Source organism: Melanotaenia boesemani, chromosome 19 (assembly GCF_017639745.1).
Source record: "Melanotaenia boesemani isolate fMelBoe1 chromosome 19, fMelBoe1.pri, whole genome shotgun sequence".
In the NCBI taxonomy this organism is placed as follows: domain Eukaryota; kingdom Metazoa; phylum Chordata; class Actinopteri; order Atheriniformes; family Melanotaeniidae; genus Melanotaenia; species Melanotaenia boesemani.
Genome location: NC_055700.1, coordinates 13951100 through 13971172, shown reverse-complemented (window position 1 = coordinate 13971172; position 20073 = coordinate 13951100). Strand labels below are relative to the sequence as shown.

The window sequence follows — 20073 nt, the reverse complement described above, 5'->3', positions numbered from 1 at the left end:
ATACCTGCCAAAATACACAGAGTTGATAAAATTTTTATGTTTAGATTAAAAAGAAAAACATTTCACTGCATACAGCTTTTGTGCATCTTTTCTGCTTTTCTTTTTTTTTTTTTTTTAGCAGTTTCCAATGGACACACTGCAAAACAGAGCACTGCCGTTTTACTGGCTACATCATGTCATGGGGAAAACCCTCACTGTAGTTTGGCAGCACATGCACGCATACTCATAGAAACACATATGCACACACTCAGCCCTCAGACACTAATAATAACTCTGAACCCAACTATTGGTGCCAGGATGTTTTGGTTACAGTGTGTGTATGTGCTTTTAGACCTTCTGGTCTGTATTACCACAGCACATGCCAAATCTTTGAATCAGGCTGCTCTTTAGCTGAAAGCTTCCCAGAGCAGAGCAAGAGTGAAGAAATGGGAACTGAGTGGAGAAAAATGGTTGAAAAGAAACAAAAAGCTGACAAATGGTACTTTTATAGACTTTGAGGGTGTGTGATACATTAACAAAGAAAGACACTTCTTTGCTGTCCTGTTGTGGCTGTAGGATGTATTTTCTTTGGGTGCCCTTTTGTATGGAGAGTGTGTGTGTTTGTGTGTGTCTGCCCGGGTTTCCCTGCTCCTGCTGTAAAGCTGCCAGAAAGCCAGACTCGCCTGGTGATCCCAGCTGTAAACATCCTGGGGGGAAGCAGCCGACTTCTGCTTTCAACACACTCACTGGCAACATGTCTGCTGTATGTGTGCTTGCCGTTACGTGGGGGTGAGTGTTTCTGTGCATGTTCATGGGGCTGTGACACAGTATTAAAAAAAAAATGGGTGTGTGGAAGGGCTCTAAATGGAAACAGGTTGGTTTGCGGTTTTCATTCTTGCACATGATGCTTTGAGATGGGACGCCGTGTGAATGTTTGTGCCTTTTTTGCTTTGCTTTTTTGTGTCTTTTTTTCTGTGTTTGAAGGGTTCAAAGCTGTACGCTGGGTTTGCTTTATCGAATGCAGATAGAAAGCAAAAAAGAAAACATAATCAGATGCAGAGCATGGTGGTGGTGGTGGGGTTTACTAAACTTGTAACATTTCTCATGATGTCACCTACAAACACTGAAGCCACAAACAATTTAATTTATTTATTGTTTTTTTTTTTTGAGGGATATTCAAAGACTCGTAAAATCAGTGACTAGACAATGACAGAGTGGTGGCTCTTTCAACTTTTTTACATGGTAGCTTCCTGCCTCTTTGTGCATTACATGGTCATTTGAGGTAAAACAGCCACAAGCTGATGCAGGAAAAAGCAAAGGCATAATTGTATATTTTCATCATGGGTGCCGCATGACGCTGGGGGTTTACTCTGTGCTTTAGTTATCTTTTGGGGTAAGTATTCTTTTTTTTCTGTGTGGTTGAACTTTTTTTTCTGGTTTCAGCTAGATCATTTGGTTTTGTAGAAAAAATAAACAACTTGTTAAGAATGTCAGTAAACTGCCACTTAGATCTATATGAGCATGATATTTATGTAAATTCTGAAGCCACTTCTGTGGAACTTTGTTGAGAAAAGACAAACAGAGACAATGTATCAGAGACGTCCGAGCATCTTTATTGCAACTATTTCAAATGAATCTCACAAACTGAACTTGGTGTGATGACATTAAACTTAGTAAACAACAACAGTTTCCCAAAATGACAGGACTTTGTATTTATAAATCCATCCTGTTTGAGATTTAGGACTATGTGGTGGAGCCTTTTGATGCTTTATTTAGGCTTGTGCCCAGGCTGGTCCAGATGGATGAGAGGAGGTGCTATGTATTCCCATTGCCTTATGTGCTTGGGGCCCGGTGCAGCCTTCTCTCAGTCTCTTTTTGTGTTGTTCTTTTGGACATTGTGCTTCCCCGGCCAGCCTAACCAATGTGCAGACTACTGTACAACCACTACTTCCTGAACAGGTAGTCTGAACACTGGGCAGGCGGGCTGGGTGGCTGAAAAGATGCTGCTGTGGAAAAGACTTCACTCACAGATACGCTCACACATCAAGTTTACACACTCATTGTAATTCCAGTATCAGACTCTGGAGTCTGGCTCATCCCTCTCTGACCACTACAAAGTGCTAATCAGGTTGGTTGGGTGAGTTGAAACGGCATGTAAAGAGATGGATGAAGAAGAGGGGGAGAAGGAGAGGAGGTTAGACAGAGGTGACAGCCACTGATTGGCAGATTCAATGACATTCCATCTTGTTTCCCGCTGTGAGAAGCAACATTCCACACCAAGCTCTACAGGAGAAACAGAAGACTCAGGAAAGACTTTTTACATACACCAAAAGTTGAAACAAAACATGGTATACAGTTGTTAGTCCCATTTTTCAACCAGAAATGTTTTTCTTTGGTAAAAATATACAAAAACCAATTAATTATTTTAGGCTTGTTTAAGAAATATGGATTGATGTATAAAACATAGATGTATAAAGCTTAATCTCTGTCTGACCTCGCTAAACCCCTGGGCAAGTCAGGGTATTTTATAAAAATTCAAATTAAACTCTAACACTTAAACTCTGTTGTTTCAGAGGGCTTTCAATCTCTATTGTTTAGGAACTTATTGGGAAATATTTGTGGTTAACCAAGATCACATCACTCAACACCTCCCACAAAAAAAATATGTCTCCCCGACACATGACAAACATATATATGTTTAGCTTTAAGATGCAATACCTGCAACCGGTTGATCTCATTTCTCTTCTTTGGATATTGAATTCTTCTTGTTCTTCTTGGCATTTGTTTCCCACCTCAAGCTGTTACGCCGCACTTCAACATCAAGGTTCCCCATCTTCTCGTTCGGTGCAGCCATGGTGTTTCAATACTACCTTCCAGGGTGAAAATGGTAAAAAAATAAGTTCGCTAGGCTAACGAGCAAGGTGGACCCGCTGGAGGTTCGACGTGGCAGAAGGACTGGCCACCAAGTTTCCACTGTGAGAGACAGAAGGAGAAAAGGAGCAAGGGAGAGAGGAGATATGGAGAGGGAAAGAGGAGGAGCTCCCTGGCCCCCCATTTTTCCTTTCTTTTCTCTCCTTTCTGCCTCCCCTCCCTCTGTCTGCACCCCCCTCACCCCTCTCTCTATTTTTTCTGTCTTTCTCCTCTGGCTTGCGAGGAGAAAGTGGAAGGTCAAAGGTGAACAGGAAGTGAGATGCATTCATTTGGCGTGTGTGTTGTAAAGTTTGGAAAGGGAGTGAAAGATTTGCAGCAGAGGGAGGAAACTTTTTAGTGGAAGCGTATGTGGGCAGATGGGAGGATGTCTGCGTTTGTGATCTCACATGGAGGCAAATATGTGTTTTGCAAAGCATCTGCATGTTGCTCTTTTTAATTCACTGTATGCGTGCATCCCTGCTTATGGTACATGTGAGTGTATATGTGGTTTTTGGACATTTGAGTGATGGATGTGTGTAGGAGTGGGGCTGGATGAGAGCAGAGGCTCCGTGGTCTTTGTAGCGAGGGCAGGAATGTCGGCGTTTTCTTGGCAAGCGGGAGGAAGCCTTGTAATAACTCCAGATGTGCAGCCCTGTGGTCTCCGTCTCTCTCTTGCTCCCTCTGTTTTTACTTCTAAAGCTGATTTCCTCTCCCTGTCCGACTCGAATAAAGAGCCCTTTATGCAGTCCTGCAGCCTTCCCAACACACACATGGAATGGTGGCGAGGAACAGGGGGGGTACTGGTTGGAAGGGTTACATACTACTGGTAAATCAGAACCAGAGCAAAAGATGCTGTTGGTGTGCATGTGTATGTGGATGGGGAAGAAATGTCTAGATACACAAAAAAAAAATGTAAGTTTGCCCCCTCACCATTTTCATTTCAGACATTTAAGTTTTTGCAGACTGGAGTAATCAGTGTTAATATTTCCAGGTGTGTATGGTGTGTGTGTGTGCAGCAGCGGGTGTGTTTATTTTAGCTGTGGTTTCTGAGCTCAAAATCAAAGCAGGAGCAATCCCAGGAGAAGCAAGTCAGCAGTACTGGTGGAGATGGGCGGCTGTGTAGGGAAAGTGGAAGAAACGGAGAGGAAAAATGACTTTTGAAAGAGGGCTGCAAGAAGGTGAAGTGATGCCCAGCAAACAGGGAAAGCAATGGAGGGTGTAAATTATAGAAATTAACCTTCACTGGAGATAAAAATGGATCATTGCTGCAGTTGAGTTTAGGGACTGGAGATTGGAAAGAGAGAATTTTAATGAGAGGGAGGGAGGAGTCCTGCGGTCGCACCAACATTGTTTCCACTATTTGGATGACCAGGCTTCTTTCTCAAACTCTTAGTCAGTTTCAGCAGAAGTATTAAGAAAAAATGTACACACACACACACACACACACACACACACACACACACACACACACACACACACACACACACACACACACACACACACACACACACATATGCACACTTACACACAAATTCAGGGTAATCTGTAAATTCATGTGATTAAACATCACAAAAAAAAAACCTCAAGCTTCTAACTTTTTTTCATGTTTTGTGTTTTGATTTCATATTTAAGCTAAAAAACACATCTCAGTTCATGTGGCTGAAACTGTATCTGTCGTGTTTTTCTCTCAATGTGGAGAAGACTATGAACATTGTACAGTAGATTTATTTGAGAGGGTCTGTAGCAAAACCCACAAAGGCAGCTCGAAAATATGATCTGCCATATTTCCTGTGTGTCAGAAATCTGTCAGCTACTTTTCAAACTGAATAGCATCGACTTTAAGGCGAAAACACAAGTGTCAACCACAAAGCTTGGTTTTATCATCTTTCTCTCTTAAGATAATATATTTATTTGTTGAAATGAGAAACAAATCCTCAAATTTTTAGGATATCTGCTTTTTGAAAGGTTCAGGAAAAATACTTTCTGGTGAGATTTGTGCAGCTGATTTGATAGAAGCTTCTTAACTGACCCTAGTGTAGCTTAGCAAGCCTGTCTCTGAACAAAATCCACCTTTGATTACAAATGACAGCATTGGAGATAAATTAGAGAGTGAAAAGGTTATGTGCTGCTCTATTTCTAATAATAGATGATAATAGATTATTTTTTAATTATTTGTAAAATTGACCTGCTTTTCACATTTGAAAACATGTCACATATACGCACATTGTGAATGTTTTGCAGAAGAGAATGAACACAAAAAATGCAATATTATCTCAAAGAAACAAAACAAAAACAGTAATAAATAAAACTGAGTCTTGTATAAAAGATATTACAAAATAGCTCATAAAGAGATCATAAAAAAGAGAAAAGATATTAAATAGCTGCAGCATGTAAGGGAATATTCTAGTGAGGCAGGAAGTGTGATTTTCTTTCTGAAAAATAGATTTTTAACAATAGTTTGTTGCTTTTAATGGTTTATGGTAAAAAAAAAAATCTGCCCACTGAGTAAAATTTATAATTTGACCCAACTTTACAACCTAATATTTCACTGTACTGTGTGTGTGTGTTTGTCTCTGCAGTCTCACTTCTTCTCCTATAGGAGGATTGTATCACATACAAACAAAGGTTCAATAGGGCATTTTTAACCGCTAATAATTAGTTCTCATGTTGCACATTTCTTTATTTATGGAAATGCTATCATTATTACACTCTATGTAGTATCTAAACACTTTGCTCTACTTACTGAATTGTCCATGATTTAATGATAGAGATAAAACTTGACATGAGTAAAGGATTTTTCTACTTGTAAATCTAATGCTTTTCAAGAGAGAATTTACTGTACATATAAAGAAAAAATAAGAAAAAGTCCAAACTTAAAATTATCCACTATTGATTTTTATTATATATTAGATATTTTTTTAGTTAACAAAGGTAAAGACCGTATTAAGAGTTCATATAGGTCTGGCTATGTATAGATATTCTATTGCTGAAGATGAAAACAGGATATAGTTGAACTCAGATGTTAGACCACAAAGATGGGACAGTATCAAAAGGTTATCTTGCTGAGAGCTGCTTAACTTTCCCAGTCTTCTACATGCATTTGCTTCTATTTCATTAAATCTAAAATGCATGTTAGGACTCTGATAATGAAAAAAATCAAGTGAGATTTTCACAAAACGTTGCATATCTAATTATTATCATTATTATTCATACTGCTGCATATGTTTGGATCTTTGGTCATATTTATGAACTATTATTAGCCTGAGATGAAAATAATAAAATGAAAACACAGACAGAACCTAAAGCACATCTACATTTTACAAAAATATTCCAGAAAACACCATATTTTAAGAAAAATACATATTTGTTTGATTCTTGAACATCTTTTGTTGACATGTTTTTGGCCTTATAATGTTTAATGTGGTTTTTCAAATGCATTGTGCAACTCAAGGCCATGTTTTCATTGCAGCTGACTTGGGTTCCCCCTCCTTCTCTAACACTTTGGTGGTCAGCGGTGATTGATCACATGTCCTCGGGAGCCCCAAGGTTGTTATACTGACCTTCTGCAGAAGTAAATGCAGAGCAGGTAATTAACTGCTTAGCAATTAGTTGTTAAACAGGAAGGTATCTATGACCTTCTGTGGACTCTGTGTTTCCTTTCCCCACAAAGACACTTGTTCTTATTTGTGCTCGTTCTCACAGTAGGAGCTGAGAAATGAAGTATTATGATATATGAAGTATTAGAATGTGTGGATTCTGGCACCTGGCCCGAAGTGATTTATCAGGAGCAGTATTGCACAACCGTGTAGCTTGATGAAGCAAAAAGAGCTAAAAGCTTTTACACAGTCTGCTAAAATAGCTTAAATCTCACTTCTCCCCACTCTAAATTTCTTAGCTCAATAGTTTCCTGTTCCTGGTTTAAATGTTGGCAACATATGGCCTTACTTTAAATAAAGTCCAAACAGCATTAAGACTAATTAAGTTATCCTCATACTGCTGTCTCTGCTGTTTTCATTGACATCTTTTTCATATTAGTCATACTTTAGGCTTTGAATGTGTTAATGTATTTTTTAATCATGTAAAATCTGTTAAAGATTTCTTAGAGCAAAAGCTGATTTTTTTTTTACTATTTCTCTTGTTCTTGTAAAAAAAAAAAAAAAAAAAAATCCCTCTCTGGCAAACCTGCATGTCAAAATCTGAATAAGTTAAACAAAACAAGTGTATCCAACTTTCCTTTTTGCCCAAGAATTACAGAGCCCCACTCTTTGTTTAATATTTTTATTTAATTTCTTTTTTTTCAGACATAACTCAATAGGAGAATGGTAAGAATGGAGGGAAAGAAAAAAATGGAGGGAGGTGAGGAGGAGGGTTGTGAAAATTGCCGTTGGCTGCCACCCAGGGCCCAGGCTTTGTGGTAATGAAGGGTTAGAAGCGGCGTTATTGCTCCCAGATGCTGTGCGGCTTCTCCGCATTGCTTTGATGCATGGCCCAAGTCACTAGGACTTTTCTATCAGACTCCCATCAACATACACATTACCACACACACAAACACACACATTAGACATTCAGACACTTAAAACAACATGGATGCTGTAAACGAGCTTCTTCTTGATTTTGCTAACTTGATTTGTTGATACACTTTCAGACGTATACAGAAAGTGTACATCCCTGTACTCCAATGCTATGGAGTGTAGCCTTAGCCTATGTGTCTGCGTCTCAGTGACAAAATTTTATTAACATTTTGAAACTGTGTTTTAGTCTGTGGGGTGTTTTTTGGACAGTGTGCCGAGAGGTAAAGTGCACTTTTGAATCCAGAAGTGAACTCTCGCTGGCTTTTAAAAAATCAGCATGCTACTAGTCACTAGCAAAACAAACCCATGGAAAGTACTTCATTCATTTACTCGCTTCATTTTTGGCTCTGGTTTTTACTGTGTGCAGCACTTTGGTTGGCCTTTTTGCTGTTTTGAATTTGCTTTTTAAATATATTAGTATGGGTATGGTATTCACACACCAGCCACCAAATGAAGCGTCTGCCCTGTGTGTATGGTGGCTCAGACAAACAAAACAAAACAGCCAAAAATCATATAAATGAACAGTTGATAAATAGATTAATGAATAAATGAACAAATGAATAAAGTTTCAGGATAATTACAATAAAGTTTGAGAGTTTAATGTCTCAAATATATTCATTTAATATTTGTAGTTTAGTCAAACACTGGGAAATAGAGTTCTTTTTTTTATTGGCTTTGTTTTGGGTATTTTTTTCTTTAAAATAATGTTTAGGTTTTATGTCATTTACTTGAATTATATCTAAGGTCTGTGTAGGTTAAATGTATTAAATTTTGATAAAGTTAATAATGAAGTTGTGAACTGGATGAAAGATTGTGTATCATTTAATACTAAAAGATTTCTCTGATCTCTGATTAAAATCTCATATTTTAAAGTTACCTCTGGTGGTTTCAAGTCAAATTTTTTTGGTAAATGTGTCTTTGCTTTTTCAGGAGAGGAAAATGGCATCTCAGATTGTGTTGCTCAATTAGAAGTCATTGAACAGAGCAGGCAACACCTGATCGACACAGGCCCTCCAAGTGTGTCCTAGTGATATATTCTTTTTAGGGCAAGGCATAATATCAATGGGGAGCTCCTGAAAAGACATATAAATGTGTATGTGTGTGTGTGTGTGTGTGTGTGTTAATACTGATGCATTCTGAATTCATGGCACCATGCAGATTTTATAAAATTGTAAAGAATGTGATATCTTTTTCACTCAGTACCTTCACCAGCTTGTGCTCCCCTTATCATTCTGTTTCCATGGAAACATCAATAACTTGTTATTTCCTGAAACCCAGCAGATCTCAGAAAACAATGGAAATTGCTGGTTTATCAAATTAGATGAGTACACAAACGGCTGTATAAAAGTTGAAATCTACACCGTATTCACTGGATTTAATAGATCTTTGGCCTGTCAGAAGATTCCTGAGACCAGCTGACTTGCAGAGACTTTGAAGCGGATAGGTTCAAGTCTACCTTCGACATTAACCTCATGGATGTAAAGCAGGAAGCCTCCGAGCTGGTTGATCGGAGCACAGAAAATTGGGAATTTCAGAAGAATCTCAAGGTTGATCAACTTACATGTGACACCTTTGATGAGAGCAACTTTTGGACCATCATGGAAGATGAGTATATGTATGCACACATTAAGCAGGAAGCTTGTAAAGTTGCTGCACAAATTTCCAAAGAACGGGGTCGTCAGAAGACATCCAAGTCCAAAATTCACCAGTGGACTTGTGAAAGATTTGATGAAGACACTTTTTGGACCATCCTAGAAGATGACGCCATGTTTGCTCATCTCAAGAAGGAAGCATGCAAAGTAGCTGACCTGATTACCAGAAAGTGGGATGGGGCATTTTGACCAGCTCTGAGAAAACTATTGACCGTGTGAAGGATGAAAACACGCCAGCTGCCTGTTGTCTCCATTCCTTTACTAAGCAGAACGAAACGCCTCACTTCCTCCAAACAAGTTCATCTTTTTAAATAAACAAACAATAACCAAAGAAAACTTGAGTTTTTGTCTTCAGGTTTTAATATTTTTAAGCAAAATACAAAACTCTTCACATGGAGATGACACAATAAACACAGGCAGTCATTTTAATTCATTGTTTCCTTGACATGGTCTTGGAAACTTGCTCTTCCTTAGTTACATGTGCACAGGTATTATAGCAATTTTGACACCAAACACAGGTTTTCCACTCATTTAGATTAATAAAAAAGAAGAATTAAATAGAAATAAAAAGATTATTTCTACAAAGCAGTAAAGCCTCCTGACAGTCCAGTAGCTTTTAGCTCCTCACTTTCTCATTCCCCACTGGTCTTGCTTGTGTCTGTGTCTTTCTGTGTCTTTGAAGCCGGCACACAGAGATTCAATCACGTGCAAGTAAAATTCTGCAGACAAAGGTCAAATACAGTGTGCATATACAGTATCTCATATTCCATACGGGTACATCTGTATGCATTTAGGTCTGTTTTCTCATGTGTCTCTCTGAGTGTGCATTAGGTCTGAAACCTGTACTGTTGCCCACTCATGCTGGCTGGATTTTATAGGAGCATATGGAAAAACACTCAGTCCTCAACAACCCCAAACACAAGAACACACACATGTAAAAATATACATGAATAATAAGCTTACTGATGGACAGAGAATATCCATTTGAATGGATGTTGTAATATTGTAGTTACATGTAAACTCTCAAAGGATGCTTGGTGTCTGTTAATATGGTGTTTTGACTTTTGTTTTATCACAATGCAACAAATCTCAAAACTTATTCTCCACTAAGCACGTCTCTTTGTACCCAACAAATGTTTGGTCTTGGTGCCTCTGCTTTAGTTAATTTTCTCTCTGCTTTTCCCCTTCATCATGTACACACATTTAGTAGCCCCCCCAACCCTTCTCTTTTTTCCCCCCTTTCCAATTCTCCTGACTGGATTTACTGGCCAGAGGAGAGGAAAATGTATGAATCGGTCCAAGGTTGCTCACTCCCAGGGAGAGGGAAAGCCAGAGAGTAAGGGGAACAACGGAGCAAAGGAGTAGGGAAAGTAGAAGAGAAAGAAAATTAGGAAGGCAAAGATGAAGAAATGCTTAACCAAAAGAAAAAGAGCTGGGGAGATTGGGGCTCACCAGTGCTGTAAATAATGATGATGTCAGCATTTAGCAGTCTGGGGGCGACTGCTTGTTTAGTTTTTTGTGTGTCATAGACACCCAGGAGTGCTGGCGCTGCCAAATGTGTCTGTGTTTATATGTGTTCATGTGTGTGTGTCTGTGGCGATTTTACATGCATTTAGGGGATATGACCATTTGGCAGCACGGGTCATAAATCCTTTGATGAAGGAGTTTGGTCTCACATGAAATCCCCTGCCTTTCTCACTCTCTGACACACACACATGCATGCAGGGTTGGGCAGGGCAGGCCAGTGGTTAGCCATCCAGATGGTTTTAAGGTTAGTTACAGACTACGCTTAAAGGTGCTGTTTGCAACTAAAGCTGTGCGAGTGAGTGTGTGTGTTTTATGTGTTTTTAGAAACTCACTCACCCAGAGCTATTTTTGGAAAGTCATTTTGTTAACTCTTATTTGTCTTTACATAGTAAAACTTTCAGACACACATGTATTACACACTTGGTAAAGAAAACTGAATGTCTAACAAGAGATTTTAAAGATTATAACCACAACATGTGTGTGTCAGTTAGAGAGTGTTATGTGTCAGATTGAGGTGACTAACTTTTAAGTTCCCTGATTCATAAGTACTTGGACGTCTGTATATCACATGTTGTGTGCAGATTTACAAGTACAAGAGGTTTCTACAGTGGAGCGCGGTCTCTATGTGTGCGTGTGTTTCTCATTTGTTGGCTGCCCTGTTTTTTGACTCTGCACAACTGTAATCAAAACCACAGACTGTGTACGACTTTCCCATTCTTCTTCCCCTTTGTCAACCGGAGAACTTAATATGTGGGTGTTTGAGTTCTTTCATCTGCTTCTTTTGCCTTTTAGTCTAGTTTTTGTAAAATTTACTCTACATGCCTCACAAACTGACACAATCTCATTTAACTTTTCACTTAAGTACTCTACTTTATATGCATGCTTTGTTCTAAATTAAGTGTCCCACAATGATCTGAATGCAACAGTCTCCTCTGATTTGACCATGCCGGTGCAGCTGTAAATCTCTAAAGAACATTTTCACTCTTAAACCAAACTCTTTCCTCAAGTAGCTGCTCCTCTTCTGGCTCGCTGTCTCCTCATTGGTGTGTCACTCTTGCTCCCTCTGCAGGAGAAGGAGAAGAAGTACATGCTGCAGGTGGACAACCTGAAACTGCGCGACGTGGAGAAGGGCTTCATGTCCAGCAAGCATATTTTTGCTCTCTTCAACACTGAACAGAGGTGGTATTATAGACATGCACAAGATATAATAAGCATCACTGATCACATATTAGTGACATTTTGAATTATAAAGTAAGTTGAATTAAAACTTTAACGGTTTTCCATTTGGATGATGGGCTAAATATTAAATATATGAACACTGGAAGAAATAGTTGTTCTAATTTAAATAAAAACTATAAGTAAAATTACAGGTTTATTTGCAGCAAACTTGATGCAAAAGTAATAAAAGTAAATATTTATTTAAGTTAATTGACCATCATTGAAACATTTGAATGTTTTAGTTAAAGTAAATGTTTTTATTGTTTTGAGTATATATTGTATTTGAATATATGTCTATATTATACAGTGGTCATGGTTTGCATCTAGCTTCAAAGCGGCTAAACCCATTAAATAATTTTTTATACATTAATTTACAAGTTACTTCAATAATCTATGAATGTTTATTATTTTTCTATTTTTTAAACAACTACACAATCATAATTTCTACCTGATTTAATTAAACATTTTATATAATTAACTTTCCAATTAGTTAGTGCATTAAACATTTTTTCTCTTAGAAAGTTAGCACAAAAAAAGGAAATTTGTGTTACTTTCTGATAACTGCAAATACAACAGTAATTGTTGTATTCCTCACTTTTTGTTCTGAGTTTATTTAGTGACATTCTCAAACTTCCTCTTTAAATTGCTTGTAATATTTGAATAAAGATAATTTCCACTATTTTAAAGATGAAGCTAGTCAGATGGCAGCCTGTGACAATGTTGTGTCCACAGAAATGTGTATAAGGACTACCGCCAGCTGGAGCTGGCCTGTGAGAGCCAGGAAGATGTCGACGCATGGAAGGCCTCCTTCCTCAGAGCTGGAGTTTACCCCGAACGTGTAACAGTAAGATTTATTCTTTATCTTAATATTTTTTAAACTGATATGACTGGTATTTGGTCTGAATAAAAACATAAAGAACAATCCAACAAAATGTTTGTTTTCCCAGATCATAAGAACTGAGAATGGATTTGGACTCATTTATATTTCATGATTCGTTCAAATTGTGATGTTAATGTTTTGTCCATCTTAATGTTGTCATAAATGTCATTTTCTATCTGTCCTTTTCAATGTCTTCTATCCTTTCATTGCTGTTTCATGTCATAGGAGAAGGAAGGAAAGGTATGATTTTCCTCTCTACAGCTTGCTTTTTCTTCATCTTCGTGCTTTATGTATCTTTTAAGCTTTTAAGCTGTTTTGCATTTGATTAAATCAGCTGATTATAATCATCAAGCAGTTATTTAGCACTATTAACTGAACTAGACTATTTGAAACCATTAATGAAGGGATGCTTTGTTTAAATGCATGACACCTGACTGATAGTCCAACTCTAATTGTGCAGGCACAAATACAAGCATAAATTATTAGGTCTTCTATGGGCTGATTTTTGTTCTACTGTTTTCTTGTTGACACCCTCAGCTGGTCTGAGCTCTGCCTGATCAACCAGAAATCAAATTATTGTCTGAATGATGTGGGGTGGACAAAAATAAACCCCAAAGGAATCCAGTTCTGTGTACATCACACATTTTGTAACTCAGTTTGGTTGCTAACATGTGTTACTAGAGTAACCAGAGTAGAGCTGTTTTACTTTTGCTCCTGTCTGAGACTGAGAAAGTACAATTTTCCTGCAAAAAACCAACAGCTTCAGTCTGTTGCCCCTTCCCCTTTGTCTACTCTTGACACCAAGGCCATACTGGAGACCTGATTAGCAGAGATGTTTCATAGAAACCAGACCAGTAAAATGATATTTGCACTTTGTGCACCTGTCATGTATCAATGACTTAAGCAGACACTGTACTTGAAGCAGACCTGTTTTGCATTTGCCTAAACAGGAAAAAAAAGGTTTTCTGATCAACAAGCACAAAATCTAGAAAAAGCATTTTCTGCTTTGACAGTGTTGGTTTCTGTAACTCTTGAAAATATGTCTCCACAGAGTGATGGTGGTGATGAAAATGGTTCTGAAAACTTCATGCACAGCATGGATCCTCAGCTGGAGCGGCAGGTGGAGACCATTCGCAACCTGGTTGACTCCTACATGGCCATTGTGAACAAGACTGTGCGTGACTTGATGCCGAAGACCATTATGCATCTCATGATTAACAATGTGAGTCGTGAGGGATGCAGCAATGTTAGTTAAATGTGATACCCAGAGACAAACACATAAAAAACACTTTTACTCTTTCTGTGTCCAGACAAAGGAGTTCATTAACGCTGAGCTACTGGCCCAGTTGTACTCGTGCGGTGACCAGAACTCTCTGATGGAGGAGTCTCAGGAGCAGGCGCAGCACCGTGATGAGATGCTAAGGATGTACCATGCCCTGCGAGAAGCCCTCAGCATCATTGGTGATATCAGCACGTCTACCGTGACCACTGCAATGCCGCCACCTGTGGATGACTCCTGGCTGCAGGTGCAACGGGGAGGCTCCGGAGGAAGGCAAGTTGCAATGAGGACAGATGGACAGAGAAAGTGTGTTAGAGACAATGAAAGGATGTGAGGGGAAAGGCTGGTGGCAGCAGATAGCCAATTGATGACAATCCTGCCTTTTTTTCTCATCTAATTAGTTATATTTTCTAATATAGACAACACAAAATACAGCTGTTCAGTTCATAATCTTGCCATTTTTTTGTAATGATCTGTAGTCGATTGGAGCCTGTAGCCGAGTCTGATCATTCTATGACATATCTTGAAGACTATTTGTTACTGTTACCTTAAGATGTTTTCTTAACTGTTTACCTGTTAAATTTTAATCAACAGTAAATGCAGATTAAATCAGATGAGGCAGCTGGTTTGTCAGAGACCTTCTCAAACATTTCTTTACTCTTCTGTTTTCTCCTCCAGGTCCCCAGCAACCAGTCCAACTCCAAACCGCAGAGCTCCTCCAGGACCCCCAGCCCGTCCAGGCTCTCGTGGACCACCACCTGGGCCTCCACCTGTTGGAGGACCCCCTGTACCGTCTCGCCCTGGGGCTTCTCCTGACCCCCACGGTGGGCCGCCACCCACTGTTCCCTCTCGGCCAAACCGCGCACCCCCAAGTGTGCCCAGGTAAGGAAGGAGATAAAAGGCATCTCATTCCATCTTCACACCTACAAGCCAGGAAGATCTTACAAGCAAATCATATTTTTTATATATTTCGATGTTAGGGGGATGTAAAGACACCTTGATGAGGGGATAAAGGAGGTAAATGGAATTAGAGCTTGCTAGTTGTGATAGAGGATAGGTATATAGACACGCAGATAGGTAGTACTTCCTAAATAGATTGATAGAATGTGATATAAAAGAAACTTTACAATCGCCTTGACTTGTTGGAATTTTTCTAACACAAATGGCTTCTCAACACAAGCTCAAACATCAGCTACAGCTTACACGCAGTTCATCCTTCACCACATCATGAAATGCTTTCCTCTCTGGCCTTTGTTAACTGTTCACGTCTCTGCTCCTGTCAGGTTTGCCTCGTGCTTCCCTGTGTTTGTCTGCCAGCTAACTTAAGCTAACCCACTGCCAGAATAGCAAGTTGTTTATTTATTTTACTGTAGAGCACACCAACGTTGCTGAGCAATGCTCTCACTGGGAAAAAAATGTTAAAGATTCTGAATCTCAATATTGCTGAACAGTACTGCTTTAAATATTTATCTATTTGTTTTTTTTTATATCCGAATTGTTTTCCCATATTGAGAGCTGTCCTAAAGAGAGCTGAGCACATGCAGCGTTGGTCAGTCCTCGCACTAAAACTATTTGCACTTCTGTTTTCTCCTCCTGCTCTTTTTCGTCTTTCTCTCACCTCACCTGTCACACATGACTATGGTTCCCTCTGCAGAATCACTGTCACTGACCAATGAGGACTAACATTCCTGGTATGTTGGGTACCGTGTGCCCTCATCATAATCACCATCAACAGCTTCTTAGACTTATCATATGTCCTCTTTTTGCTGCATGACATTTCCTTTTTTTGTGTTCTCTGCTCACTGTGTTGCATGGGCTATTTGAATTCAGTTCATTTTTGTTAGAACTAGACACCAGAACAGGAAATGGGATATTTTCATTTCACAACAGCAACCCTTTAAACAGGATTCATTAAAATATCCAAAACTGTCCCACCTATTTGTTTTTACTCCATTCAAAACTGCATATTACTATAAGTAAACATGTCAGATATGCAGTTACTCCATCTTTATTTGTGCTCATTTTAAAGCTGTTACAATAACTGAGCTTGATAACTTGTGTGACGTTGGTTTTCCTTTTAGATTTCATCCATATGTTATCTTGTAACATACAGCCATGTGATAAAGAAAGTACTAACTCTTTTAATATTAAGATGATATGTTTTAGGAATAAGTAAATAATTATAATAATATTTAAAAGATCTGGTTATCAGGTTTTGAATTTAGGTAATTGAAGGCTCAGATATCAACATTTTATGACATATTTATTTATTTATTTAGTGTATTATTATAAGTGCATTTTGTTTTAATTTTTATGAAATTAATAATTACAAAGTGGGATATATTGTGCATTTCAGTTCATCTTGTATATACTTAAGATTTATTAAGGACCAATTGATTTTTTTTCTTATTATGCTCAGATATTTTAAGGAGGACCTACTTTCTTTTTCCCATAGCTGTAAATGGTGTGTGTGAAGCTAGAGTATTCCTGTCTATGAACTGATGCGTGGAAACCCTAAAAACTTACAAGGAGTGACAGTGAAGACACAGCAACAAGAAAACAACACCTTGAGGATACTAACCCAGCCCCTTCTCTCTTTTTTTGTCTGTCCTTGTGTTTTTGTGTCCACACCAGTCGGAGACCCCCACCCTCTCCAACCCACTAGACCTCTGAGCTCCTCCCTCTTTCCTCCATCTGTCTCTTCCTTCTCTGGATGACAGACCCACAGACAACAGCGCCACCCTCTTGTCGTCTTCTGCCTCATCTGACCTGTGCTGGCTCCCTTCTCCTGCCTCCTTAAAACAAGCCATGTACCCCCCCTGAACCCCCACCTCACTCTCACACCTCTGTTTCACACAGAGATGCAGAATACTTGAAACACATTTGCATGACTTACGTAAAAAACATGTTATACCCTTTGAATTTACCTGTAGGCACTATGAAATTGTAAGAAACAAATGGGTTACACACATGTAAGGTATATCCTAGCAAGAACATGCAGAATGTTTCTCCTCCTTTTTATAAGAGGAACAAACATTTGCTGATTTAGCATGATGCTATGCCTGAGCTTTCTAATGGATGTTCACTTATTTTTCTCTCAACATTTGGCATATTTTCTGATTTATTCACTGTGGTTTTAAAGAAATACTTCATCAGAAAATGCAAGTTTTGCATCATAGGCACACCGTTTCCGACATTCAGCCTGACGTGAAAAATGTTTCACTTAGCAGCAAAACAATGTCAAAATATCCAAAGAAAATACTTCAGTTAAGATCCTGATCTACTGGATACACGAGAGCTCAAAGATTTTCATTTTGTCTTCTTATCTTAATATGTTTTTTTTTCATTTCAGACAATAGGTATGTTACAACATCCTATTATTGTCTGAATAGAAAGAAAAAAACTCTTATATCATCGGATACAAGAGACTTGTACCTTAATGCATGTTCTGCTCTTTGTGAAGAAATATAATTGATCCAAGTCATATGTGAAGTATTTCTTTAAGGAAGTTGATGCAAGCTGAACTGAAACAGAATCTGCATCATTAGAACTCAGTGTATGGAGATTTATAACAGCTTTCAGGTTTTAATCTGCCCAAAAATCACTGGCGAGACAACACATTTTAATCTAATTTAAACAGGTCTAGTTGGACTTGAGAACTCAACTTGTGAAAAGAAGACCTGTGCTGTTTAAACATTGAAGATTTTGGTTTATCCCGCAGTTTTCAAGATGGTTTAATCAAAACCAGCAGTTTGAGATCAAGATAGACATCTTGATTCCTTCTATTTGTCTCGCTTTAATGATTTTGGGGTCTTCTTTTTTAACCTTTCCCTCTGCCAAGTAAAGTATTTTATTTTCTTCTATTTCACTAAAACAGCCGGCCAAACAAGGGTGGGCCCTCTCGCCCTGAGAGCCCCCTCCTGCCATTCGACTCTTAGAAGAAACGCCTCCCATCTCACTTTTACCTTCTCTCTTCTAAAACCAGCTACTGATTTCTTACTGTTGCACATCAACTATTAAACAGACTGCACCATCTGTCTGTAACTCACTCTTTCACTCACATGAGGAAGGAGAGCAGGAATGAAATGAGGGAGGAGTAGATCACCACCTCAAGCCTCTTCACTTTCAGACACCTGGAACCACCGGGGTTGCTGCTGCTCTTTATTCTTCCTATCCCCCTCGTTTGTCTCTTTTAGCAGGACAGGTGATGGACTCTCTGGGTTGCTTTTTGCTTGTTGCAGCCCCCAGAAAATCATGCTCTAATTATTACATCAACTTGTGTTTTAACTTTCTGATTAACATCTCTTTCTTACACAACTGTCACAGTCTCTGCTTCTAATATAAAAAAGGAAAACAAAACAAAACACTGCTCTCTACACTTTCGTAGAACCTATGCAACAAAAAGAATGGCATTTTATTTTTCTTCCCATGGTATTTTTCTCTCCTTTTTTCCTTCATTACTGCTTCATCTTTTGGAGGCCGTATTTAAATATTGTAGAAAATGGTAGAAGGTAATCTGTGGAAGGCTGCTGCATCCTCATAACACAAGTATCAGAGCATATTTAAACCTGAGGGGAAAGGAAATTGTGGCCTGGGTGGAGCCCTGAGGCTGTTAGATAGCTCCAAACATCCTTTTTATTCAGATAAACTGAGGTGCCTAATGGGGGACAGGTCAGCCTTGTGACTCCAAGGTTTGATCACATTATGCATCAAGTGTTTTGATATACAGACAGAAAATCATCCAGGCTGACGATCTGCTATTTCTTTTTTCTCTCTTGTTCTTTTCTTCCTTCTCTCAGTGGTCATGGGGGTGAGTGAATATATAACAACCCTAGTCTATGCATAAAACTAGCACACACTCCTTGTGTTTCATCCTCGCATTTCTGAGATTTAGCCCATCTTTTCACCCCTTTTTCTACCACTGAGCTCCTCAGTCAGTGTGATGTGTTGTATTTTGACCCCAAGCGCAGACCCACCTCCGTCATGCACACAAATTTTCTGTCATTCATTATGTCGTTCTAGCCATTTAAAGATACAGGCCACTGACCCTTTGTGCACCTTTGCACTCCACATCTGCAAAGCAAACACAGCAAGGCATATTTTACTTATTTATCATCAAATAGTTTATTATGGACATATCTTAATGTTATTCTGTATATGTGTGGTGCATCTTATCAGACTTGTACTCCCACTCTTTAGAGAATTTAGTCTGCAATGTATGAAACTGTTAAATATTTAAATTATAAATACTGGTAAACGAGTTCACGTGTAATGGAATAATGTTTGAAAAGCTTACAAAAAAAAACAATGTGATGTATATGAATGTTGGCAGGTTGTTTGATACCTTTGCTTGTAGCAAAGAGGGTGTTTTTGTTTTCCTTGTCCCTCTGTGTTTATAGAAGAGCAGGGAGGGACGGTGTGAGTGTGTGAACTCCTGCAGCAGCCATGTCCTGCATCTTGTTCAAACTGATGTAAAGGAAACTTGAAAATGAACCTGTGGGACTGTTGTGCTGTCAACACATTAAAAACTTCAGTGTACTGTAATGAGTGTAGTGGCTTCTTTTTTTTACACTTTATTGTAGTAAAATTTACCATCACACCAAAAAAGGAAGGACTGTAGTAAATAGTACTTTAATAGTACTGTATGCATTGTAATGCAGTTTTATTGGACATAAATATATGTTAAAGGACAAAAAAATTATGTGTGTGTAAGTCTTCTATCAAAAATATCTTACAAAGGAAAAAGAGCAAATGTTAAAATATTAAAAGTGCTGATTAGGTTGGTCTGAAATCTTATTATCAATACTGAAGCACAAGTGTAAAAAATTGATAACGTGAGGTGTAAAAACAAAAGAAGGAAAACTGATATATGGATCCGTCCTCACTTTTGCACTTTTTCTGTACTGTAAGATTTTTGGTGTGATATTGGATTAATATGCTTTAAAATAAAACCACATGATGGAATTTAGATAGAAATCTGATACATGGACCTATTCTGCAATCTTAAAAGTAAAAGTTGTCCACCAAACATTGTGAAGTATATAGTCCAATATGTTC

At 38.5% G+C, this 20073-nt stretch overlaps 1 protein-coding gene across 9 annotated transcripts in view; it reads left to right on the top strand.

The window, feature by feature from the left end:
- Nucleotides 1–19560, top strand: part of dnm1a (dynamin 1a) — a 50573-nt gene extending 31013 nt beyond the window's left edge. For 4 of the 9 annotated variants that reach the window (XM_041970507.1, XM_041970509.1, XM_041970506.1 and 1 more), the window contains 7 exons: nucleotides 11709–11818; nucleotides 12590–12701; nucleotides 12963–12977; nucleotides 13789–13959; nucleotides 14048–14289; nucleotides 14695–14898; nucleotides 16651–19560. In XM_041970507.1, coding sequence (XP_041826441.1) covers nucleotides 11709–11818; nucleotides 12590–12701; nucleotides 12963–12977; nucleotides 13789–13959; nucleotides 14048–14289; nucleotides 14695–14898; nucleotides 16651–16681 — 885 coding nt within the window. In that variant the 3' untranslated portion in view covers nucleotides 16682–19560. Of the gene's footprint in view, nucleotides 1–11708; nucleotides 11819–12589; nucleotides 12702–12962; nucleotides 12978–13788; nucleotides 13960–14047; nucleotides 14290–14694; nucleotides 14899–15670; nucleotides 15708–16650 lie in introns of all 9 variants that reach the window. The other 5 variants (XM_041970511.1, XM_041970510.1, XM_041970514.1 and 2 more) reach the window with 3 other exon arrangements.
- The last annotated feature ends 513 nt before the right edge of the window (nucleotides 19561–20073 follow it).